This window comes from Plutella xylostella, chromosome 29 (genome assembly GCF_932276165.1).
Source record: "Plutella xylostella chromosome 29, ilPluXylo3.1, whole genome shotgun sequence".
Lineage (NCBI taxonomy): Eukaryota > Metazoa > Arthropoda > Insecta > Lepidoptera > Plutellidae > Plutella > Plutella xylostella.
Window position 1 is genome coordinate 3,914,764 of NC_064009.1, and position 26,527 is coordinate 3,941,290.

General features: G+C 39.5%; 4 protein-coding genes across 5 annotated transcripts; 2 read left to right on the plus strand and 2 right to left on the minus strand.

Moving 5' to 3' along the window:
- Window positions 1-17: 17 nt before the first annotated feature.
- On the minus strand, window positions 18-2,313 carry LOC105393792 (mpv17-like protein 2). The gene is made up of 2 exons (XM_011565598.3): window positions 2,140-2,313; window positions 18-1,168 (listed from the first exon to the last, which is right to left on the minus strand). Exon 2 carries the CDS (start codon window positions 1,153-1,155, stop codon window positions 493-495), a length of 663 nt encoding a protein of 220 aa, XP_011563900.1. The 5' UTR covers window positions 1,156-1,168; window positions 2,140-2,313; the 3' UTR covers window positions 18-492.
- Window positions 1,199-2,005, minus strand: LOC105393791 (mpv17-like protein 2). Its single transcript, XM_011565597.3, has one exon. It carries the CDS (start codon window positions 1,986-1,988, stop codon window positions 1,347-1,349), a length of 642 nt encoding a protein of 213 aa, XP_011563899.3. The 5' UTR covers window positions 1,989-2,005; the 3' UTR covers window positions 1,199-1,346.
- A 2,792-nt stretch (window positions 2,314-5,105) lies between the features above and the next one.
- LOC105393801 (nuclear receptor coactivator 5) lies at window positions 5,106-26,506 on the plus strand. The gene is made up of 9 exons (XM_048631478.1): window positions 5,106-5,234; window positions 5,367-5,646; window positions 5,895-6,025; window positions 6,617-6,781; window positions 7,227-7,344; window positions 8,217-8,307; window positions 8,732-8,840; window positions 9,347-9,519; window positions 26,169-26,506. The coding sequence occupies exons 1-9, from the start codon at window positions 5,228-5,230 to the stop codon at window positions 26,394-26,396; spliced, it is 1,302 nt and encodes a 433-aa protein (XP_048487435.1). The 5' UTR covers window positions 5,106-5,227; the 3' UTR covers window positions 26,397-26,506.
- Window positions 16,081-23,621, plus strand: LOC119692503. 2 transcript variants are annotated; one of them, XM_048631477.1, is made up of 2 exons: window positions 16,081-17,929; window positions 21,744-23,621. In XM_048631477.1, exons 1-2 carry the CDS (start codon window positions 16,717-16,719, stop codon window positions 21,761-21,763), a joined length of 1,233 nt encoding a protein of 410 aa, XP_048487434.1. In that variant the 5' UTR covers window positions 16,081-16,716; the 3' UTR covers window positions 21,764-23,621. The 2 variants fall into 2 exon arrangements, with proteins under 2 accessions (XP_048487434.1, XP_048487433.1); XM_048631476.1 differs by having other exon boundaries at window positions 16,081-16,498.
- Window positions 26,507-26,527: the final 21 nt, after the last annotated feature.

A 26,527-nucleotide genomic window follows, 5' to 3' on the forward strand; every position in this document is an offset into this window, starting at 1 on the left:
AAAAATAAAATTAAAAGTAACGTTGCATTAATTACTTTATTAGGTAATGTCTAGCTCGTATCTAGTGTAGGTAACTTTTACAATATCAATAATATTTTAAGTAACTACCTACTTATAAATAAGTACTTTGTATTGCATACATAATTAGAAATAGTTATTATTAGACTATTATGATTATCACAGCTTCATTTCATGATGTGGACAACTCATAGTCGAAATGATAAATTAATAGATTTAAATACAATACTTACATACCAAAAGGTAAAGATATATAGCTATTATATAAAGATTATCTACTTAGATTTAAAACATATACTTACAGATTTTGATGAGAAATATTATTTAGTGTTTCTACCTATAATATTTACATAGATAAACGTGATATACCTACATATCATATTTTACGTAATAAAATGCACTCGGTCATAGAAGCTATTTCATTTTGTCGCTTATCAATTGGCTAAAAAAATGTTGCCTAGAAGTGTTTATTTGTCAAGATGTGCTTGAAGTACTGGCATTTTTGTCTAGTTTAGCCTTCTCTAACAGTGGTTTCGTTTTCGTTGGAGCACTATTTTTTACCTTGGAAGTGTACACATCATAGCCTAGTGAAATAGTGTTGTCATACAAAACTCTGAATCTTGTGGGTAAAAAGTAGAAGTTAATGATCTGAGCAGGTGGCCACACCATCCATTCTGCCTGGTAAAGAGTCACAAACTTATCACTGAGCTCATCTTTGAAATTCTGCAGAGGTTCCTCCTCAAAGAGAGCTAAAGTTCCAAAAAATATAACTAGCATTACAGGTGAAAATATGAATTGGTCTAGGATAAGTTTTTTAGAAACCATTTTGACACTCTTGCCTACAATGAATTTGTCTAGAATTTTGTACCAATTGTGGCAGAGGACTCCTACAGTAGCTCCTGATATGGCCATGTGTGTGGTCCTTTTGGTGTCTACTTTCTCTGATTCTTTAGTGAAGATCTCGTACTGCTGCTGGAGTAGGTCCCCAACACTGGAGAGAGTCACGGAGATGCTGACATTGGTGTAGAGCAAGTATTTATCACTGAAAGCTATTTTCCCAATTCTCCTTACTTTAGCTGAGCTGGTGTTGAATGCGTTGGCGGCTACTCGCCTCCAGGTCACTCCCAAGGACTGCATGTTGAAGAAAGATCTGAAAATAAAAATAATCTAGATTTAGCCACTTCTTCTAGCTACAATCAAACAATCAGTGTCATGGAATAAGTTACTTTATTGATTACAAGCAATAAAAAATAAATCACAGCCTTTCCATACACAATTATTTAGGTTTCACAATGAAGTCTTATTAAAATTAAAGCATGTAATTTTCTTTACTCTTTGGTTTCAGACTTATTTATGTGGTCCCCATGTTCATGTTCTTTAATGGCTGATATGGCTTCATTATACCGACTGCTGTGTTTCACTCTGGATGTGTAAATATCATACCCAAGAGATATAGTGTTGTCATAAATAACTCTGAACTTTGTAGGTAAGAAATAGAAGTTTATCAACTGTGCTGGGGGCCACACTGTCCACTCAGCTACATACAGTGTCAAGAACTTGTCTTTGACTTCATCATTAAAGTTTTTCCAAGGGCTTTCTTCAAATATGGCCACAGTTGCAAAGAAGGACAATATCACAACCGGTGAACAAATAAATTGGTCTAACAATAGTTTCTTCATCAGCATGCCAAAGGTCCTGCCAGTAATGATTTTGTCTAAGTAAATATACCAGTTGTGGCAAATGATGCCCGCTGTGAAGCCAGAGAATCCCATATGGGCTGTTCTTTTGCCATCAAAAGCTTCAATGTCTCCCTGGTGCAGCTCATACTGCTGCTCCAGCGAGTCTCCCACCACCGAGATAGAAGTGGATAGAAACAAGTTCGTGTAAAGCAGATATTTGCGACTGAATGCTTGCTGAGTGGCATGGGTGAATTTATCATATAATTTTAACATAAATCTTTTAGAGGTCATAATAATTTAATATCTAAAATAAAAAATTATACTTGTTAAGTTTTTTCTCATTTCATTACCCTGTCGACCATTCAGGAATATTTTTTGGTTATTTTTATATAAATCACTTTTGATACTTTTCAATAAAGTTTATAATTTTTAAAATACTCACATTTAATTATATTTCCTAGGAAACTTGGGACACTTAAAAGTGCTCAAAGAGCGTGCTCTATTTATGGTAGCATTTTGCTTAGTATTACAATTATGTAATAGAAATAAATAGTTAAAAACCCCGAAATTTCATTCCAATCTAACCTAAAAACGAGCTAAACTGAGTTTGACTGACAGTGACGTGACAGCTGAGCTGACAGTTCATTCAGACCATAGCGTAAGCATAGCTGCACGGCTAGTATGGCCATAATAAGACAACATGTGAAGTGACTGATTAAATTGAGTCACTTTTTGATATCAGTCTTAAATGTTAGCATAGGGTGTACATGGGACTCATTTTATTTGTGTGATTGGATATAAGCCACAGTGACACTGAAACTTTTCTGCTCTGTGGAAATATGTATTTCATTCGTTCTTTTTTTAGAAAATCCCTCATTTGTGGCTCTTGTTTGTATTGTCTATGGTTTTTTGACAATTTAAATGTCACCAAACGTCAAATTTGAAGAAAATTTTCGCTGTTTGGTGCGTTCGAGTGAAATATTTTGGTAATATTACCATTGCATTTTTGCATTGCGCTACCCCATGGACTCATATTGGCTCATTAACTACTTTCTTGAGTTTCTTGGACATCGTCACATGAAATAATATACGACCGAGCTTACTCCCGACCAAGCACGATCAGATTCCTTGGGAGTTCTTCGGCAGACGATTTCTATGCAACGGCTCCATGAGACGAAGAACAAAACAGCATGCCACCTGACTGATGACCCACCCACCGTTTACCCGGCCCCAGGAGTTAGAAGGCCTTGAGACAAAAGCTCGGGCAGGATCCTGACGGGCGCAACAGAATATCATCTACGATGCTTGTCCCACGGCCTGACTGAATAATATTTATATAATCAATGGAAGGAAAAAACAGTAGGTAAGTGCCAGTACCAGTCACATGTTATTATAATTGGGCACATGCACACAAAACAACTCAAAAAACTTTTTTCACTTGGCAGTACTTGGTCAACTAGGCCATTCATTGGAAGGAAACCCGTACCCCAGCAGTGAGGACGTGATGGGCTATGATGATGAAGATGACAATAGGAGTCATAATCTTAGTTCATAAGTATAACTAAAATCTAATGAAACATTTTTGTTTGTTACAGAACATTGAAATTGGCTCGTAGGCAAGACGGAAGATGGTCAAAACCGGTCAGCCCCCGTATTATGTAACTCCGAGTGGGGTTGGTTGGTATAAAATGGCTGACAACTTAGAGCATTATTAATTAATAACTTTTTAATGACTTATCTGATTTCACAAACGTTTATGTTGAATGTAAGGATATATTGTTAGGCTTCTTGCATATTTCTTTCACTAAGATTTTTGGTGTTTTCGGTTAATAAGTCTCTAAGTTGATACCAATTATCACCGGTTGCTAACTCTCAAAAAGTTACAAAATACGGGGGCTGAACATGATGGCCTAGACACGGTTGGAGAGCTCTTGTTGGCAGTAACCACCTGAAGATGGTCAGATGACATCAGCAACCTTGTGGTGATACAATGAACCGGAGCGGCACCGAACTGAAAAAGTTGAAAAACTTGGCATACATACTATGAGACCTATTTGATGACTGATATAAGCCAAGTTCAGACAAATTATTGTGATAGTTGATAACTAAGAATACCTAATATGCTTTTATGGTGTGTGAAATAGTATACTTTTTATAATTTATTAATTAAAAGTTTAATAAATGTTTTACTTACCTAAAGAAAATATTATATTTTTATAACCATTTAATTTAGTTGTACATGCTAGCATATCCACTTATTTTTTTATAGTTAGTGTGTTGTTGATAAATAATAAAGCCTAGCTAGGTTTTGTCGCTGTGGAGAAAGGATTAGCATCAGTCGCAGACTGCCCGGTGTGCCGGACTTATTAAATTAAATTATATTATGATTTACATTTCTTGAACTCCACATTTAACATTCAAACTATTCAATTAGCCACTTTATTTTAGTTAGTGTATTGTTGATAAATAATAAAGCCTGACTAGGGTTTGCCGCTGTGGTGAAAGAACAACCAGTCATCATAGCATCAGCTGACTGCCCGGTGTGCCGGACCTATTCAATGTATATGATTTACATTTTGTGAACTCCACATTTAGCATTCAAACTATTCAATTAGCCACTTCATTACCTACATACTTTGGCGTGAATAGGCAAACTTAAAGTATATGGGAGACAACTGAAAATCAGTGGTTTGTTCCTAAGGGCAAACATATGCACTGAGTTGCTTCCAAACAAACTAATGCCTATCTATCTAACTTCTTAGCACATGTGAGCGACAGGATTTGAATCCACATTTCTTCCGTGAGGGGCGGGCGCTTACCCGTCTGAGCTAACACCGCTACATATAAGTAATATACTTAATGTATAATTTTAGTCAAATAAAAAAGAGGATGTGTGTTTTGACAAATGTTGTTTTTAAAGCATTTTCAACGGGTTATTAGAGTCCCGGATCATCCTCCCTATAAGTATTATAGTAATTTTCCTTTCCTGCATCTCTTCTTGTAGAGCAAGGATGAAATTAACAAAAACAAAACAAATAATTATTTGTGTCACATGTTATCACCACCTTCGAACTTGAGTGATATAATGCTACCTAAACAAATGTCAAACTGAGACATGTGTGGATAAATTGGTACACCCATGTTAGGAAATAAGACAAATCTTCCAATCTCGCTGTCAAAATTGTAACTCACATCTTGTAGTGATTATTTCGTGTTGGCCATGTTAGCGTTTGTGAGGACAACTGGTATCACACAATTTGTTGCAACTAGCTGTCATTTATATCTTGTCACCGCCATACTGTGCTACGCGTGCAGGATACAGACCAAATATTGAGACCAAATACAGACACAGCCAACAACACTCATATTCTGAGGCACTGTGATCTGTATAACTGACAGTTTGACAATTTTGGCATTGACAAACTTGATGCGCTTCGGTCCGGCTTTGCTCTGGGTTTTTCTTGTGTTTCCGATGCTTTAAATCTTGTTTGTTGTATTATTTAACTCGTATTGAATACAATTCAAACACCATGGCTGGTAAGTTATACAGATATATTCTTAATTATTCATGTATCTCATTTTATGGAACTACGGGGTAACAGCTGCTAGCTTAAGAGCCGGCTTGTTCGTTCTCTGATCACTGCACGCTCACTGCTATGATTGTTTCAGATAAATTAACCCTTGATAGGGCTGCCATGAAGGACAGATCCACTTCACATCTCCGCATCTATGTCGGAGGTCTCACAGACAGTGCCACAGTTGATGGATTGTATGAACATTTCATTTCATATGGCCAAATCAATGGTATTGTGATCAATCGAGGTTTCGGATTCGTTCAGTTTGAAGACGAAGAATGCGTCCAGAAAGCTGTGAATAGTGCCAATGGGTCTATGTATCAAGGGAAAAGTTTGACCGTGAAGAGAGCTCAAACTAATAGTGACAAATCAAAGTAAGTGAAAAATGATTTCCTAGTAAAACAAGGTAATGATTACACAGTAGGTAATATACTGCAGCAGTTAGTAGTTTTGTTTTCTTACTTTATGCCTAAGGCCCCATAGCTTCTCTGCTGCTACCTTATATTTTCTGCCGCCAATTTGTCTTTATCAGTGGTTATTACAATTTTGTAGGTGCAACAAAACAACCCATCAAGTCTCAAATGTCTTCCAATGACTGATGTATTGTAAATTGCTGTTTCAGACGGGATAATGAAGTGACAACAGTTCAATCAGAACTGCCCCCAGCCGTCGCCCTCACCGACAACATTCCCATTGTTGTAGAGGATGGTGATGATCAGTATGACAGCTTTGGCAATTACATTGGAGATCAGGGTTAGTGAAATAATCATTTATTTTCCTCTTGAAGACATTATACATATAATTTTTTTCTAAGACCCCCAGATATGCTATTTAATTATTGTGCATTTGGTGTATATTGTAAGTTTATGCTGTAAAGACTTATTTTTTTTGTTTAAATTGAACTGTACTTTTGAGCCTCATAGGGAAAAAAATATCATGATCATGACTTCCAGTAGTCATAGCCATGTACTAAATTAATCTAAATAACCATTGAAAAGTTAACTTCTTATAAGCTACCAACTACATAGGTCTCTCCCAAAGAGTGCCACAACATTGTCCCCAGGCTCTTATAGCTATATTCATTTCATTTCAGTTATACTTGAAAGTCTTGTTTGAAAATTAGCCCTAACATGAAGCTGCTTGATTTTGATGACAACATCCCAACTCTGCCTAAAGAAGACAGCCCCTTCAGATAATATTAATCATCATCATCAACAGCCTTCTAACACCCACTGTTGGGTATAGGCCTCCTCTTTTTTACGCCAATTCTTCTGGTCCTGTGCCGCTCTGAACCACTGCTTCTTAATAGTTAACCACAATTAAAACTCCCCTTCCACCTACCAGGAGGCTATAGAGAAGAGGAGCCGGAGTATGAGGGCTACAACGAGTACGAGCCACGGCACGAGCGCGGGCGCGGGCGGGGGCGGGGCAGGGGGCGCGGCATGCGGGGAGGGCCGAGGGGCCGCGGCGTGCCTTATGGCGGGCGGGAGCCGCCGCCGCATAGAGGAGGTAAGGGGTTTTATTCTTATACATACTTAAAGTGATATACATAAATAATAAATGATTCAATGTAGAGCAAAGACAATGCTAGAGGGTTTTGAAGGTGACTCAGCTATTTCTGAACAACATTAGCTTTGCCTTTGGGCCCCGCTCAAATTGAATGGTGCATAATACCTTACAGCCTGAACAAACTCACTAAGTTTAGAAAGGCAATTTTCCATCAGGCTAGTAGACTATTGATTTGATGTGTATGCCACAACGTATGTAAGCTGTGGGTGCCACAATAGGCTATGGGTGCCACAATAGGCTGTGGGTGCCACAACATATGTAGGCTGTGGGTGGGTGCCATAACGTTTTTTTTCGACATCAGCCGACCGTCGCGCGCTACATTTGTAAGCTGCCATGCTTGGAATAGTGAGTTACTCCTTTTATAAAGCTAACACCTCACTTCCAGGCGGCGACTGGGCTCCAGAGCGAGGGTACGAGCGCTACCCGGCGCCAGAGTACCCGCGCGCGCTGCCCGTGCCCGAGCGCAACGACTGCGAGATCATCGTCGTGTCCAAGGCACTTACGTGAGTTACGATCACAATTACCTACAATCCTCTTCATTTGCTCCAAAAACAGAAACAATCCTAACTAATATTATAAATGCGAAAGTAACTGTGTCTGTCTGTCTGTCTGTTACTCTTTCACGCCAAAACTACTGAACGGATTTGAATGAAATTTGGTATACATATGGTCTAGACCCTAAGAAAGAACGTAGGCTACTTTTTATCCCGGAATTCCCACGGGAAAATCTTTTTAAGGCGAAGCGAAGCTCGCGGGCACAGCTAGTACAAAATAAAACTTAAAAATAATAACAGTACAAAAAGGCGGCCTTATTGCTTATAGCAATCTCTACCAGTCAAGCTTTGGATGGAAGATAATTATAAAAAAATAGGATTAGAGGTAGCTGTGGTGCCTCTTGCACCACAGCTACCTATAAGTGTTCTCATTTACTAAACCACCATCATTCACTGCTGTGTGTTCTGGAGTGGAGACCGCGACCAGTCAAACGTAAAGAGGGACGCATGACTAATAGAAGCCCTCCGGATAGATTGGGTGACGACTTGCGATAGGTGGCTGGTTATGATTGGATGCGGAAAGCTAAAGATCGCATCCAGTGGCGTGCTTTGGGAGAGGCCTACGTCCAGCAGTGGACTCCTATAGGCTAATGATTGATTGATGATTGATAAACGATAACATTTAGTCCACAAGACTGATAACTTTTGTTTTTAAAATAGCCTATGTGTTTTCTCATTGCTGGGCAAAGACCTCCCCTTTAATTTTCCACTCATCCCGATCCAATGTGCCGCCACCTCCGCCTCGACCTGCCTCTCCTCTCCTCTGATAACTTTATTTAACTTTATAATAAACGATTAACGATTAATTTCCCCTGTGGCAGTGAGTACGCGGAGTACATAGAGGACCGTCTGAAGCGGCTCGGCATCGTGGTGGACCTGCTGTTCCCCATGGAGGACGTGCCCATCGGGAAGGTAACTGCTACTCTAACTGTATAGTGTATATACAGCTACAGTATTTATATGTGAACGCGTGTACGGAACGATTGATGTCGCGGTCAGGTACGCGGTTGGCCGTACAGCTGTACTAGAGACCCCTGTACACTGCTTTATCTTCTAGAATGCAGATCAAATCAAACCATCAAAATGTGAGGCGCCATTTATAATTAAGTTTGTGTATTTTCTGGCGCCCGTTGGCTGCCTGACCACCAGAGCAGAGAAGGCTAGCGGAAAAGTAAAAATCTGAGTTTTTATGCAATTTCATTGGTCGATTCCTTCGGACACCGCTCCGTTAGCTTTGCCTGGTAGACAGGCAGCCTTGTAGGCCCTTTCCGAATAGAGATTAATGTATTAAAATTTCGCAAAAACATTTACAAACAAATTATGATTATTTACCCAGGTGCTGGGCAACATAGCGTCGCGCGGCTGCCTGTACGCGATCCTGGTGATGCCGCAGAACCAGACGCAGCGCTCGCTCACACTAACCATCCTGCACGGGTTGCCGCAAGGTATAGTATAATTGGCCACAGCATCTATACAGGGTGTTTGTTTTATAGTGTATTCGTCATACTGTATAACGTTCATTATGGGACAAAACTCTGAAATCGGGAGAAATAAAAGAGCCGTTCCATACATTCTGATTGAGTAGGTATTTAATTTTTTACTATGATAGCCACTAATAAACATACCTTGTATAGATGATTGTTGCAGCGCTCGTGTATAATTTATAAGGTATAGTATTAGAAACCACGTCTACGCACTCCGAAAATCTCCAGCGTCTTTGAATAGAGGGGAGTTTAAAAAGGAAGATACAGGGGGATTAGTTATATCAGTGTTTGATAGCGTGACATCGCATTACTATGGGTGTTCTGTTTTAAAAATCCTTCAGTGCGAGCCCATTAGTCGTCGTCGCTATAAAATTTTATTTTTCGCGATAATATTTTTTCTTTAAAAGGCCGACAAGTCAAACAAATTTACAACTTATCACTAAACCTCCTAACCCCTCCTTCCCCAGAACACCGCAACATGCCAATAGAAGACGCGCTGCAACTCCTCTCGCGCAACTTCCAAGAGGTGCAGCGCGGCGGGCCGACGGGGCGCGAGGCGGTGTACGCGCTGTTGGGACAGCTGGCTGATGGAAGGACCCTGACTGTCATGCAGTATGATAAAGTCATTGAGTATTTGCAGGTGGGTTTGTAGATATACCTAACTAGCTGTACCCGCGCGCTTCGCTTCGCCTTAAAAAGTTTTCCCGTGGGAATTCCGGGATAAAAAGTAGCCTATGTTCTTTCCCAGGGTCTAGACCGTGTGTATACCAAATTTCATTCAAATCCGTTCAGTACGAGGGCGATACCGAAATGATCGGGAATAGAAAAAAGTACAAAGATATCATAATATTATTTACTTTTATTGTTTTTCAAAGTAGTCTCCGTGACATTCAATGCACTTTTTCATTCGATTAAACCGAAGGAACAGTACTTCCAGTCTGAAGTGGATACTGTCAAAACAGCTGATTTGTAAGCTTCGACCGCCTCTTCTGGGCCGCTAAACCGTTGACCACGTAGCATATCTTTAATTCTTGGGAATGTAAAATAATCATTGGGGCTCAGATCAGGGCTATACGGAGGATGGTCCATCAACTCCACGTTTTCCATATTTAAAAACGTTCTTGTTTTGCGAGCGGTATGAGAGCTTGCATTATCGTGGTGAAGGATTATACGACGATTCGGGTTAGTTTTACGAAGTTCTCTTACGACTTCCGGCAAACAAACTGTTGTGTACCAATCAGCAGTAACCGTCCTTTGTTCTTGTAATGGAATCGTAGCCACATGGCCAGTTTTCGATACAAACGAAGCGACCATTTTTTTCGACACGCTGCGTGAGCGAATAACTTTTGTTGGCTTGACCTCACCTTCGAAGACCCAAACTGCCGATTGATGTTTTCTTTCGGGCTCATATGAATAAATCCACGATTCATCACCAGAGACGATATTGTAGACAGCATTTGAACTGCCTCCATTGAACCGTTGCAGAGCAGATCGACACCAATTAACACGAGCCGACTTTTGTTCCTCGGTCAAACGGTGGGGCACCCAGCGCGAAACTAACTTCTTGACACCCAGTTCTTCATGTAAAATGGTTTGAATGGCTGTCATACCAATGCTGAGAGAAGCCCGAATCTGCTCGTATGTCACATGTCTATCTTCTTTTATTAATAGTCCAGTCAAGGAATGAGGTGTAGAGTGCGTGAGCAGGTAACTCAGCGATTCCTTCAGAAACTTGTTCAGGGGGCTTAGGTTGTTACCATACCAAAAGTCCTGACTCCTAGGTGATGAGCGGGGTTTAGACAATATGATGCAATGTTTATGAATGTTTTGACATGAATACATTTTTCTTGTAAATTTCAATTTTCCGAGGGTAATAGCTCGAAAACGGTTAGGAATTAGAAAAAAAACATATGATATAAAAGTTTTAGATAATTTTAAGAAATTTATTTCATTAGTTGAAAATATTTCTCTCCGATGCACCGTTTTCGAGATATAAGCTAAAAACCGAAAATTCGTACCTTTATCCCCCCCTCCTCCCCCCCGCTCATCACCTAGGAGTCAGGACTTTTGGTATTTTAACAACTTAAGCCCCCTGAACAAGTTTCTGAAGGAATCGCTTAGTTACCTGCTCACACACTCTACACCTAATTTTGAGTCATTTATTGACTGGACTATTACTGGCGTACAGCATCGATGTTATCTGGGTATTTCTTAAAAAAAACGAAAAAAAAATATTTTTTTAAAACTTTTTTTTTATTTTTTTTTATTAATGTTATTGGAAAGTGTATTGAAAATAATGAATTTTAATATCTTCAATCAAGCTTAACAGGCTTTGCAAGGGGTAGAAAATGAGGTGTGAAAGTATGGTTGTGACAATTAAAATTCCTTGTTTAAAATTCGACTTTATGACTAATGGCGTAAATCTCATTTTCAATATTCCAAATCAAAGTTTTCACAGAAATAAAATTAAAGTTTGTGCCTTCAGAATAACTATATATTTTTTTTATTAGGTAGTTACGTCACATCCATGTTCGACATGGATGTGACATGTTAAAACATGTCACGACCATTGCCTCAGAAAGCTATGGCTGTGACTGCCATGGTTGTGACATTTTCGCACCGTGCCTGACATTATTTTAAAATTCGTCATTATTTGTTTTGTATCAATATCCGGAATCCATCTTGAGTCAAGCGAGTGTCTTTCCGCTTACAGTCGGCCTAGCATTTCCTCTCTCGTACAGTGGCGCCATCTTACCGGTGTTGTTGCCGGAACTGTCATGACGCACTTGGCCTGCTTGATTCTGATTTTTCGTCATTATAGCGTCGTGTTTCGCGCCGTGAACATCGGTCTAGCTTAAATAATCACGTCGCTCCAAATAATTATTTTAAAAAATAAAATTTAATTTAAATAATCCTCTCTCTGTAAGCAATGGAGAACGAAAATAGTGCAGTTGAAAGTGAAAAAAGTGCAGTTGAAAGTGTTAAATCGTCCCGGAAAAGGAGTGCTTCACCAAGCTCTAGTGAGGACACTAGCGCTTCTACATCCGAGAGTGACTCCAGCCGAAGAAAATCAAGAAAAGTAAGGAAGCGGGACGCAGTGAGTAATAATGTACATGTTGAATTTTTATCACAACAAGTGGCCTTCCTGACAAATTTGATTTCTCAAAATTATGCGGCTAATCCGGTTTCCGGAGCATGTACAAATGTCACAAATACCGGAAACGTAGCCGAAAAAACGGTACAAATTTCAAACGAAAAAACGGTACAAAACTCAAACGATTTAGAATTGCGTGGCCCAACGGAAAGTAGCGATAAAATTGAAATATCGGAATTTTCGACAACAGTGAAGGACCCTATTTATCCTAAAGCTTCTGACCCTCACCTAAGCAGACTATCACAGTTGCAAAGATTTAAAAATGATGATTGGTACGCAATAAGATTTTCCGAGACACAAAAGAAATATGTAGCCTCACCGGGTTTTGTCGAGCTTAGCGTAAATGATGAGCTTAAACGATTAGAAGCTGCGGCAATACGTGACGACCCTCGTTCTCATCTCTTGGAAAGAACATTTGCCAGTCTAACAAACGCAATTTTAACGCAAAAAGATGAGTTACAAAGGTCGTTACAAATGTTAGTGGATTGGTCAAATGCCGCTGAAACAAATTTAACATCTACAACTTTGTTTGCGAAGATAAAAGAATTGTTTGCTAAAGATTCTGCGTACAGTAAAGTTTCTGATGATTTATCCCAAGTAGTTTGTGGCCGACGCGCAGATTTAATAAATACACGACGGGAAGCTATTCTACGACAAATCCCGGATGATTATCATCGTGATGTACTTCAAAAAATCCCACCGACACCTCAACATCTATTTGATTGCGATTTAATACAAAGTTATTTGCAAAAAATTGGGGGGGTGGATAGATTAATGACGCATTCACGTCCATCAGTGAATCAAAATAACTTCAAGGATAACCTGTACCAAAGATCCAAACCTTCTACTAGTAGACAAAACGACGAATCATTTTTTCGAAATACCCCCGCAAAGAAAACAAAAACGTCTAATAATCGATCCGGTCAGTCCTATCGCAGAAAAAATGGAAACAAGAATAATCAAAAGGGGAAGAAGCCTCGATCTCGTACTCCCCCGAGAGGCAAGCGTTCACAATGACTCTCAACACTTTCGAGGCGGCTGTCTGCAGCAATTTCAATCTGCATGGATAAGGTTAGGTGCACCGGACAGAATCTGCAGGTTACTAAGTGGTGCCCCAATTCCTTTTATAATAAAGCCACCTCTAATATATCCAAACTCTGCGGTAATAAAAAACTATCAGACCAAACCATCCAAGCAAATGAGCCTACAAATACAAGGTATGTTGGATGCCCAAGTGCTGGAGGAGGCAGAGCCGTCGCCGAGTTACCTGTCGACCTTCTTCTTGGTCCCGAAGCCGGACGGCACTTTTCGGCCAATATTCAACCTAAAACAACTGAACAGGTTCGTACAAACCAAGCCATTTCATTTAATCAGCCACTTCAGACTGCCAAGCTTCCTACAAGACGGCGATTGGATGACCAAGCTAGATTTGAGCCAGGCCTATTTTCATCTGTCGATCTGCCAACGACATCGCAGGTTTTTAAGGCTCATCTACAACCAAAAACTACTGCAGATGACTTGCCTACCCTTCGGCCTTGCCTCAGCGCCCAGAACGTTCGCCTGTCTCACCAACTGGATAGCGGAGTATTTAAGGGCCCGGGGCATCCGATGTGTGGTCTTCCTGGACGATTTTATGGTAGCAAATCAATCAGAACAGGAGCTACGAGACAACATATCGTTCACGGTGAGTTTGATGCAATACCTAGGCTGGAGCATCAATTTCGACAAGTCTGTGCTGGTTCCGACACAGTGCCTCGAATTTCTGGGCATTACTTGGGATACAAAACGCAACGCAAAGTCCCTGTCGGAACCAAAGTGCTTAACGCTACGCAAAGTACTACAGATGCAGATGTCGAAAGGCAGTTGGTCCCTAAAACAGTATCAATCACTAATGGGGAGACTCAACTTCGCCAACTTTGTCACACCTCGTGGCCGGCTGCACTGCCGTACAATACAATACTACAGCAGACAATTGCCGAAACAACACCCATATCGCAAGGTGAGCATTCCACAACCAGTTCTCACAGAAATGCTATGGTGGATGGCGGCTATAGGCCAATCAACGCCGATACACCCCAAGAGCATAGATCACCTACTGACAACAGCTGCTTCGGATATCGGCTGGGGAGCGCAGATTGGAGACGCCAAAATAGCAGGTACTTGGACACCACAACAGGGCTCATGGCACGCGAACAGGAAAGAGATGTACGCGGTCTACGCTGCAATAAGTCAGGAAGAAAACCAACTCAGGGATGCTCAGATTCTATTGCAAACGGACAATCGGACAGTGGTGTCGTACATAAAAAACGAAGGAGGAACAAAGTCAAAGAAACTGCTCCAGCAGACACAGCAACTACTGGCGCTTCTCGATCGGCTGAACATTTCCCTAACAGCTCAATACTTTCCAGGCAGATTCAATTCAGTAGTAGATGCACTGTCCCGGGGGAAAACGTGCCCAGAGTGGCACCTGTTACCACCAGCCACGACAAGAATCTTCCAGAGGTTCGGAATACCGGATATCGATCTGTTTGCCTCGAAAACCGCACATGTCGTTGCAAGGTACGTGACAATGGACCCGCAGGATCACCACGCACAGAGACACAATGCGTTCTGCCATCAGTGGGACTACAGACTTGCCTGGGTTTTCCCGCCCCCGAACTTAATCCCCCGAGTTCTAACTCAACTCAATCATGCGAAGGGCAGATACATCCTAATAGCTCCGAAATGGAAAAAAGTATTCTGGAAAGCAGATCTTCAGCATCGAGCGCTACAGGTACCCTATCAGATTCTAGACTTACCGCAGAGCCTCATCGACACGAGAACGGGAATACACCCACCGGAAGTGCAGGACCTGTGTCTGGAGGCATGGCTGATTTTGGGTGGAAAGAGTTAGTTTCCGACTGGACGGAACAAGAGCAGCAACTTCTCATGAGCAGTTGGCGTCCGTCTACCATTAATACTTACAAGCCAGCATGGACGAGATGGAGGAGATGGTGCGGGGATCATACAATCAACTATAAGAATCCTAGTGCTGATCAAGTAGCACGCTATCTCGCCCACCTGCATTGTGATGAAGGTTTAGCATATAAAACTATACTAGTGCACAAATCGGTCATTTCTACGTTTACAAATATTAATTCAAATACTGATTTGTCTTCAAACTTCTTTGTAAAACATATGTTGAAAGCTATATCTGTTGCCAAAAACAAACCTGTTAAACCACCAATATGGAACCCGAAAACCCTCATTAACTATATAAATTGTAATATAATTAATGAAAATAGTTTATATCAAGTTTCAAGGCTTACATCTACCTTGTTGCTTCTAGCTTCTGGACGTAGAGTTCACGACTTAACGCTTCTAACTATTGATACAGGCAATTTAGTAGATGAAGGCAATGCTATAGTTTTATGGCCAAAATTTGGGTCGAAAACAGATAATGTTAACTACAGGCAATCTGGGTGGAGGCTTAGAGAACATCCATTAAAAAATTTAAATATTATTTATTGGATTAGAAAAATTATTATTTTATCTCAACCTAGGCGTCAAGATAGTAATTTAAAAGATTTATTTATAACCGCTAGAGGTGAGCCTAAGCCTGCATCCAGAACTGTCCTTGGAGGATGGGTGAAGTCCTTGTTGCGCGACGCCGGCATAGAGGCTCCGCCAGGAAGTGTACGATCAGCTGTAGCTTCATTAAATTGGCTTGAAAAATTCCCAATTGATAAAATATTAGAGACAGGCAATTGGAAACAAGAACATACTTTCCGTAAATATTACCAAAAAGAAATTATTGTTGAGACAGCCGAAAGGAATGGTAATGATTCTATTTCCCTTTCAAACTACTTCCAGCCTGTACGATAAATTCTAAAGTTAATGAGTTGATTGAATCAATATGCATGTTACTATTTAGCAAATTGTTTAAGAATCACATTAATTGTCGGATTATACAAATTATTAACATTAAAATTAACAAATAAAACCAATATTGTTTTAATTGACACATTATAGCGTCAACAAACACCAGGAGATAACAAACACATCACTCAAGATAGTTATGAACCCTCAACCCCTTAGAGTAATCCAAGTACGCGCCTAGGCTTGCATGCCTTGCACTTTCCAGGTGGTCTGTTAGCAGTAAGTTAGAGTAAGCAAATTGTTATCTTGTTTAGCTCGTAAGTCATTTTGGTCATTGAATATATCAGATCGATTTAGCATGCGCTTCTGCTAAGACGTGTCTCGTTTTAATTAAATAATTAGTTTTTAAAAACCTTCCGATCGCTCCCGCAATCTTGACTGGCGCAGCCGATTCGGTAGGATAACTGAATTATCCCGTGAAAATTCGGTTATAGAACTCTTACCGGTTTTCCGCGCGTTCCGGGAAACGCGCCGCGGATAGTGTTAACAGTGTCCTACTGCGAACCAAACAAATGTGTCAAGGCGGAAGGATTATACCGACCGGCTGGTGAGTACAACTTTTCACCTCCTGTCCAAATTCCCTCTACAAGTAAAATTTCTTGGGTTATCTTGAGATAAGAACTCTCTCATTATAACGTTATCTATAGTTAGAAATATTAGTACTTACTAAAATTTGTAATATATATATACCTATAAATACTTGTGTTATAAATAAGATTAAAATTTAAACTTAGACTAAGTGAATTGTGTAATTAAATATTCAAAATGCCTGATCAGGTAGGCATGGAGAGTATAACGCTCATTCCGGGCGAAGTACTAAAGATCATACCCATCTTTAATGGGGATAAACGCATATTAAATTTGTTTTTGGCTAAAAGCGAATATATTATAGAAAGATTTAGAGGTAATGAGGCCCAAGACACATATATCATGCATGCTATAACCAGTAGACTAGCAGGTGATGCTGCTGCCCTTGTAAGTGAGAGGCAGGATATTATGCACTGGGATAATTTTAAGGAATTACTCGTGCAACATTTTGGAGACCCGCGAAACGAAGAGTGTATTGCCATAGAATTAGAAACTCTCAAAATTAATCCTAACGAAAGCTATCTTGATTTTTGCAACAGGATCCAGTCAGTGCGTTCTATTTTAATTTCAAAGGTAAATAGAATCGAAGACGCGAACATAAAAAATAGTAAAATTGCTATTTACACCAATACGTCACTCAACGTATTTTTGTATAATCTCCCCGAAAATATGGTGCGCATTGTTCGCCTTAAAGCCCCCGCTACTTTGGAAAAAGCATTGGAAATTGTATTGGAGGAGGTCAATTTCCACGATCAGTATGTTATGCGTAATAAAATGACTCTTCCTAGCTCTATGGTAAAGTCTCAGAACACACTAGTAACAACGCCCACACAAAAACTCGACGCAAAGCTTATCAGTTATGGCCAACTCCAGCCAACCGGCCTTAGACCGATATTACCCACCGGTTACACCCCTCGATTTAATAATAGTATGGCAGTCCAATCATTTAATAATCAACCCTATGGCTACAGGCCGCAGTTAGGGAACAGCAATCCACAAATTGGGTATAGGCCACCACAGCCACAATTTGGCTACAAGCCTCCGCAATTCGGATACAAACCCCCGCAGTTCGGATACAAACCCCCGCAGTTCGGCTATAGACCACAGTTTGGTATGACAACTGCACAAAAATTCGGAAATAATAATCCTCAACAAATTGGGTACAAACCCACAGTCCCTACTTGGAACAAGCCCGCGGCCGCACCACAGCATGTTTATTCAAACGATGTGTCGATGAGAACCGCACCTCAGAGACCTAACCAGGGTTTTAAATTAAATGAACTGTGCCTCTACGAAGAGGACCAATACCAACCAAATTATTACAACCCGGAGCAGTACGTCTACCTAGACGATGTACCTGCAGAACAAGTACATCATCCAGATATCGAAGGTAACTTTTCTGACTGTCAATTACAGGAATCATCCGAGGAACTGACACAGGAAAATGCAACCCCTGAACAAATAGAAAATTTTCACATAACAGCCTCAAACATCCCCCGGAAAAATTAGAATTAAATTGTGACCCGAACTTAAAATTACCGCATATTTATCTTCCCGAAATCAACGGTAAATTCATGATAGATTCAAGAAGTATGAAATCTTTTATAAGCCCACGTTTAGCATATCAGTATTTTCATGACCAAATAGTTCACGAACCATTCGAAGTGATTAGTACACACTCATCAAGTAAACATAACGAAGTCATAAATATTCCGCTATTTCCCAGCTTAAATAATTCGGGTCAGCACAAATTCTATATCTACAATGTAGATGCGCGGTACGATGGACTTATCGGCTCTGACTTGTTAGAGCAGTTACAAGCCATTGTTGATTATAAACATCACGTGTTACGAACGAACACGACATCTATACCTATTATACATAATCGCGAGGACCACGTCATAGAACTGGCCCCCCGCTCTGAACAACGAGTGAAATTGCCGACTGATTTATATTCAGGCGAAGCTATTTTAAATTATACGGAATTTTGTGAAGGAGTAAGGATGCCTAGCGCGCTAGTTAGGTGTACAAATGGATATGCTACCACGGTTATTCAAAATACTCGTGATGAACAGATGACATTAACTATAACACACCCGTTTAAAACAGAACAGTATGAAAGTAGTACGGAATGTCAGGTTAATAGTATGATGGATGAAAGAAATATTGAAATAGATGAGATATTGACACAAAACTTAGCCAAATTACGACTTGATCATATGAATGCGGAAGAACGTCAGCAGATACATAACTTATGTATGGAATATAAGGACATATTTTATAGCGACTTACTTCCTCTCTCATTTACGAATCAAGTAAAACACTTTATAAGAACAAAGAACGAGGACCCTATATACGTAAAACCCTACAGACAGGCCCCTATACAAGCAGAAGAAATAAAAAAACAGGTGGAAAATCTTTTGAAAAATAACGTCATTCAGGAATCATTTTCCCCTTGGAGTGCACCAGTGCACCTCGTCCCTAAAAAGATGGATGCATCCGGTGAAGCTAAATATAGGATGGTTATAGATTACAGGCGCTTAAATGACATCACTATAGACGACAAATATCCTCTCCCTAACATAACCGACTTATTTGACAAATTGGGTAAATCATCTTACTTTTCTACTTTAGATTTAGCCAGTGGCTACCATCAAATCGAAATCAATGAAAGCGATAGACAAAAGACGGCATTTAGCACCCAGAACGGCCATTATGAATTTTTGAGAATGCCGTTCGGCTTAAAGACAGCCCCAGCAACATTTCAACGTGCTATCGATAATGTCCTTCGAGGTTTACAAGGAATACACTGCCTGGTATACCTAGATGATATTATTATCTATTCTGCAAGCCTAGCAGAACACATACAAAAATTAAGGGCAGTCTTTGAACGACTTAGATCCACCAACTTGAAAGTACAGCTTGATAAGTCTGAGTTTCTTAGAAAAGAGGTTTTGTACCTTGGGCACAACATTACAAAAGACGGCCTTAAGCCCAATGACGATAAGGTTAAAGCTGTATTGAACTTTCCCTTACCTAAAACAACGACAGAGATTAAAAGTTTCTTGGGTTTGATTGGATATTATCGAAGATTCATTAAGGACTTCGCTAAAATAACTTACCCTTTAACATCTTGCCTTAAAAAGAAAAACCGAATTATAATTGACCAAAAATACATTGACTCATTTCAGAAATGCAAGGAACTTTTGACTAACGCACCCCTACTACAATATCCCGATCCATCTAGACCGTATATTCTTACTACTGACGCATCCTCTGTGGCATTAGGCGCGGTCTTATCGCAAGGCACTGTTGGCAGCGACCAACCAATCGCCTACGCAAGTAGAGCACTCAGCGACACCGAGTCTCGCTATAGTACTATCGAGAGAGAGCTCCTAGCTATAATATGGGCTGTAAAACACTTCAGGCCATACTTATACGGCCACAAATTTCTGATTTACACTGACCATCGCCCATTGTCGTGGCTATATTCCATTAAAGAGCCAAATAGTAAACTTACCCGATGGCGGTTACGTCTATTAGAATATGACTTCGAAGTAATTTACAAAAATGGCAAACAGAACACCAACGCCGACGCCTTATCTCGAATCAAAGTGAATGCTTTGACGTCCGATGACGACGCAATGTCTATGCAAGTAAACATTGACGACAAAGAGAAACGGCTTCAAGACCACATAAACGACTTGACTAAAAACATAGAAGACTGTTCTAATAAACCCCAACGACATGATTCTTCGACTATCACTATTTCCGATTCCTCTGCAACGATGACAGGCTCTGAAGAACCTGATAACTATCCGGTCCGCTCATTGTCGAGTCATTCACAAACTATTCACTCTGCTGAAGACTTAGAATCATTTGGTATTCCTATATTACAAGAGGCTATAGATACGAAGCCCAATCAAATACTTGTATTCGTTTGGTTTAAGAACGACATACAAGTCACACATACAAATAGAGACAACCAAAAAGTAATAGAGGTATTTTTGCCACCAGATAATGAGGATTTAGTGAAGCGCTTTTTAAAGGAATATATTAACCTAAAAACAAAATATTTTATATATTTTGAGGACTTAAGACACCGGAAGTTATTTACGAAAGTAATAATATATTTATTTAAAAAGGGTTCCGTTGAGTTTTTAGAGTGTACCGAAAGGGTTGTATACATAGAGGATGAGAAAGAACAAAAAGCCATTGTGTTGAAAATGCACGAAGGTAAGACCTGTCATCGCGGAATAAAAGAGACGTTAGTTAGGATACGCAGACATTATTACTGGTTAAATATGAGAGATACTGTTGCTGCAATATTGAATGGATGTGATGCATGCCAGAGAATGAAGTATGACAGGAAGCCCATAAAGCCCGTTCTACAACTTACACAAACACAGGATGCTCCTTTTCAAGAGGTGTTCATAGATTTGTTTACAATTGATGGGATATATTATCTTACCCTCGTAGACGCCTTTAGTAAACTCGCACAGGCAATAGAAGTCACAAACCGATCAACTCCTGAAGTTATTCGGGCCCTGATTAAATATTTCTCATACTACGGAATACCTAAGAAAATTACCTGTGACCCCGGAAAAGAGTTTAATAACGAGCTCATGAAGGAACTAATGACGATGTATAAAATAGATTTACACATAACAACCCCCAATAATCCAAACTCCACTAGCATAGTAGAAAGATTCCACTCAACTATTATCGAAATTTATCGCCTAGCTAAATATGATCAAAAATGTACCGACGCAGCATCTGTCATGACGTACGCCATACTTGCATACAACAACACCATACACTCCACCACAGAACTGACACCGTTTGAAGTAGTTTTCGGACATACAGACTCCAGTAAAATCTTTGAGGGAAACTTTGAGAAAAACTACATGCAACAACTATTAAAAGACCATGCGAAGCGTACCAAATTTCTGTATAAACACATAGCTCAAATGACTCTGTTAGGAAAAGAAAAAGTAAAGGAAAAGAAAGGAGGTGAGACCGGACATGAATTCGCGACAGGTGAAGATATCTATGTTAAAGATATCAATATTAGGAAGAGTAAAGATAAGCCCAGATATAATAAAGCGGAAGTTGTAGGTCAGGTACAAAGAAATATTATTCCCGTAAGGATAGGACATAGAGATACCAAAGTCCCCATTAAAAATGTGAAACGTCGCCCACAGGTGGTGTCTGGTCACCCTGACCCTGATCACGTTGAGCCAGGCCCATCATCTGCTCAAAATTGAGAAAAACCCAGGCGTACTACCCGTTAAACGAGGCCATGCTTATAAGCAGGAAGATAAGTGGATTATTATTAAAGTGTTAGATTTAAGCGACTTATACAAAGATTTAGTTTTTAACATAGATAAGTATAATGAGTTTTCTAAATTAGTAGATATAAACAAACCAAATGCATATGAGTTTTTCGATTTACGCAAACAGGTAGATTTCCTTAAAGAAAAGGCTATAAGTAAATCCGGAGAGCTAACGCCCACGCGTAGATTCAAACGAGGCATTATCAACCCCTTAGGATCACTGATTAAAGTTATTACAGGAAACCTGGATAATCAAGACGCTATTCGTTACGAGTCACTAATATCTCAGTTAAAGGGCAATCAGATTATTACAGATAAGAAAATTATGGTTATCTCCAAAATGATGGACAGTTTCATAAATAGTACTGAAACCTTACATGAAAATACTTTAACATTAGACGCACGTTTCAAAAAGATGGAAAAACTTGTAAAAACTATAGCAAATAAGGAAACCAGTTATATATACTCAGTATACATTTTAAGTATGTTTAATATGTTCTTAAATAATTTTCGAACCATTCATACTACTATACAAGAAATTGAAACTGCGTTGGCCTTCAGCAAATTGTCAGTATTACACCAAAGTATTGTGAACTCTACAGAATTATTATCTTTGTTACAATCTATTTCTAAAAATGCAAATTTAATGTACCCAGCAACTCTTGAAAATTTGGTTAATCTGGAAAAGACAATAATTGTTAAAAGCTATGTAAAAGAGAGTCAGATAACGTTCATAATGGAGGTACCCTTAATAGATAATAATACCTATAGCTACTATCAAATATATTCACTACCTATATATAATAGCAGTCGCAATATAACCCAAGTAATTATTCCCAAACACCCCTACCTATTGGTGAAAGGTTCGGAATACCTGCCGGTCCAACACCCCTGCGAGCAGCTCGCCTCCGACGACCAGTTCCTGTGTACCGAGGATAGCACTGTCTTGTACTCACCACCTACCTGTGTAGAACAGCTGATGAAATTTAGTATAAATTATAATGCCTGCACCCCATACGCTATAGATATAGAGACAATCAAAGTTCAACGGATTGACTCTACCAGCTGGATTTTATATGCACGAGAAAAATCCATGTTTTCCACTCAATGTCAGAATGATATAACACACCAACAGATACAAGGCACCTATATACTAACTATATCTAACATATTATGTGATTACCAGCTGGAGAATTTCTACCTACACCATAGACAACACTATTTTACTAGTCTACAGTACAAGGCGCTACCAATAATAGATCTACCAGAGCTTCCACAAGACAACGTGACTACATCGCGCACCATGAACGTGAAGGGTGTCAATTTAGACAACCTACGACAGATGTATAACACTCTACAAAGTGAAATTAGTGAAAACAGTGAAAATATCTCAATGCCCACAGTGCAAGTGAAAAGTGTTAGCTTAGCAACCCTTATTCTGTATTTCTTGTTAATCATATGTGCCATTGGTTTTTCTATGTATAGTTATAGAGTATTGATAATGTCGAAGCTTCGAAATTCCCGGAATCAAGAATCTTCCAGTAATTTCGATCTTGGGGATGGAGGAGTTATGAACCCTCAACCCCTTAGAGTAATCCAAGTACGCGCCTAGGCTTGCATGCCTTGCACTTTCCAGGTGGTCTGTTAGCAGTAAGTTAGAGTAAGCAAATTGTTATCTTGTTTAGCTCGTAAGTCATTTTGGTCATTGAATATATCAGATCGATTTAGCATGCGCTTCTGCTAAGACGTGTCTCGTTTTAATTAAATAATTAGTTTTTAAAAACCTTCCGATCGCTCCCGCAATCTTGACTAGATGGATTCCGGATATTGATACAAAACAAATAATAGAGAGTTTTACCTAAAAATAAAACTTACCTATTATTTTTTCATCAATATCCGGAATCCAGGTAAGACCTACCTGGTGCATCCCGAGTGCCATAATGACGAAAAATCAGAATCAAGCAGGCCAAGTGCGTCATGACAGTTCCGGCAACAACACCGGTAAGATGGCGCCACTGTACGAGAGAGGAAATGCTAGGCCGACTGTAAGCGGAAAGACACTCGCTTGACTCAAGATGGATGGAAAAAATAATAGGTAAGTTTTATTTTTAGGTAAAACTCTCTATTATTTTTGCAATTTGTTTTACTTTTATCTGTAAGTACATTGTTTAAGTTATAAATTACGAAAAACAAACAGAAAATACAGTTGAGCTTACCTTATATAACTTGAACACGGTCTGGACAGGTTAAGAGTGTTAATTTATAAAATAAAACATTAAAAAATTTATTCATTTACACTCCACCATTCATGCCGGCCAAGAAAGGGTAGGTCATACAGTGTTGATATAGCAGAAAAATATATAGTTATAGCAGATACGTGTCGCAAACTTCTACCCTTTTTTCAAGTGTAAATATTTCGAGCCACGGCTGTGACAAAAAAACATCAGACAAACTTTACGAAAGGTTTTGGTTTAAACTAACTTAGCTAAACAACATGAAATATATGTATTGTGATAAGTTAATTGCATATAAAATGATTATATAATGATTTTTTGTCTGAAAAAGCACCAATTAATTCCAGAAAAATATTTTGTTGAGTAATTCGGTGAGCGGACATCGCACGGCTGTGACATTTTGGGGGGGATATTGATATCTATAAATACAAGGCTTATGTATTTTAATGCATAATTAACTTGCCTGTATGGTAAAAAATATGATTTACTGTTTTAATTCATACCTAACAACTATGAGTGCTTCCAACTAGCCGATTCTTACGGAAGACAGTATTTTTTATAAGAATAAGAAATACCCATCTTGTGTTACCGCTGTTTTTGGCCGACCAGTAGAAGGGACTGTGGTAAGAGAGGAACGTCCACGGCGAAACTCAGAATACCAACGATATATAGTCGTTTTACTTGGTGCTTCAAGTTTATAAATAGAAACAAGCTCGGCGAGACATTGTTCTTGAGATAAACCTCGACGAAAGTTGTGAAAAATTATTGCACGGAAATGTTCCCGCGTAAGCTCCATTTTTTACACCGACTTGTCAAATTCAAATGGTCAATACTCTTTTATTTATAACTTTTTTTTAAATTCTAAAATGGAATTATGTTTGAAAAAACACTACATTTGATACACCAAAAAGGTTTCACTCTAATTTATTCCTAAGTATTCTATTCCCGATCTTTTCGGTGTAGCCCTCGTAGTTTTGGCGTGAAAGAGTAACAGACAGACAGACAGACAGTTACTTTCGCATTTATAATATTAGTTAGGATTAGTTAGGATTAAGGTTTGCGAGTAAACAATATGAAATTAGTGGATAGACTCGTGCTATATCGGTGTGGTAGTCAGAGAGGTGCGGCGCGGCGGCCGACGGGGCGCGAGGCGGTGTACGCGCTGTTGGGACAGCTGGCTGATGGAAGGACGCTGACTGTCATGCAGTATGATAAAGTCATTGAGTATTTGCAGGTGAGAAACATTGATAATACCTAGGGAATGGCTTGTCGTAATGCAAAAAAGTCATCATCGTCAGCCTATGTCAACCCACTGCAGGCCGTTGCGTATAGGCCTCCTCCATGTTACGAGAAGTTCCACGGTTCTGTGCTACACTCAGCCAGAAAACTCCACTAGATCCGCTTGATTGTATGAAAAAGTCATGTGACCAACAAAATTTGTATGGTTAATAAGACGCGCTGCAGCTGCTCTCGCGCAACTTCCAAGAGGTGCAGCGTGTGTGATGCAGTATGATAAGGTCATTGAGTACCTATTTGCAGGTGGGTTTGTTAGGGGGATTGTAATGTGTGCTGCAGTAGATATACCTAATTAAGGTTTGCGAGTAAACAATATGAAAATGGTGAACTCGTGCTATCTCGGTGTAAATAATACTCCTTTGTAATGAGTATTGATTGTGATGGTTACTAATTTCATATTGTTTATTTATTTGCTGTATTTTACTATAATGTGCTTTACCAACACAACATAGTGTTGGTTACATTTATTTATTTATTTCAACTGGAACACCAGCAGCTTATACAACTAACATTAATAAAGGGAACGACTTGGCGTCATACTAAAAAGACATGTGACCAACAAAATTTGTATAGTGAAGTGAATTTGTTGAGAATGATCACTGGAGTCACCCTCTTTCATCATACAATAGGTTCCCTTTTTATGCGACCCTTAACTCGCAAAAGCCGTCCTTGCTAAGGCATGAAATTCCAAAGAGGCATCACGACAACAAGCACCAGCCAATATAATGAAGTGGTCTACATAAAAACCGTTCTTTATTTTCAGGAACGTCGAGAACAACAAGTGAAACTGGAGTTAGGCGAGCCGCTAGCCCCAGCCGCGGGCAAAACCGAGGTGGACTTACAACAACGCATCCTCAGCATTCTCAATGAGAAGAAAGTAGCCCCCAAACCAAGCCCTGCCCCCGCGCCGCCGGCCAATCAGAAACCTGCACTGTTGGAAGACCCCACAGTTAGAAAAGCTCTAGACTCCATCTTACAGAAGTTTGTTTAGTTACACTTTAGTTTAAGTTCGTGTTATGTGTAAGTGCAAGTGATCTATAATTTTAATTTACCAGTACGGTATTTGATTTGAAGATTGGAATAAATATTAAGTACCTTCCATTTTTTGGTTTTGGATTTGAT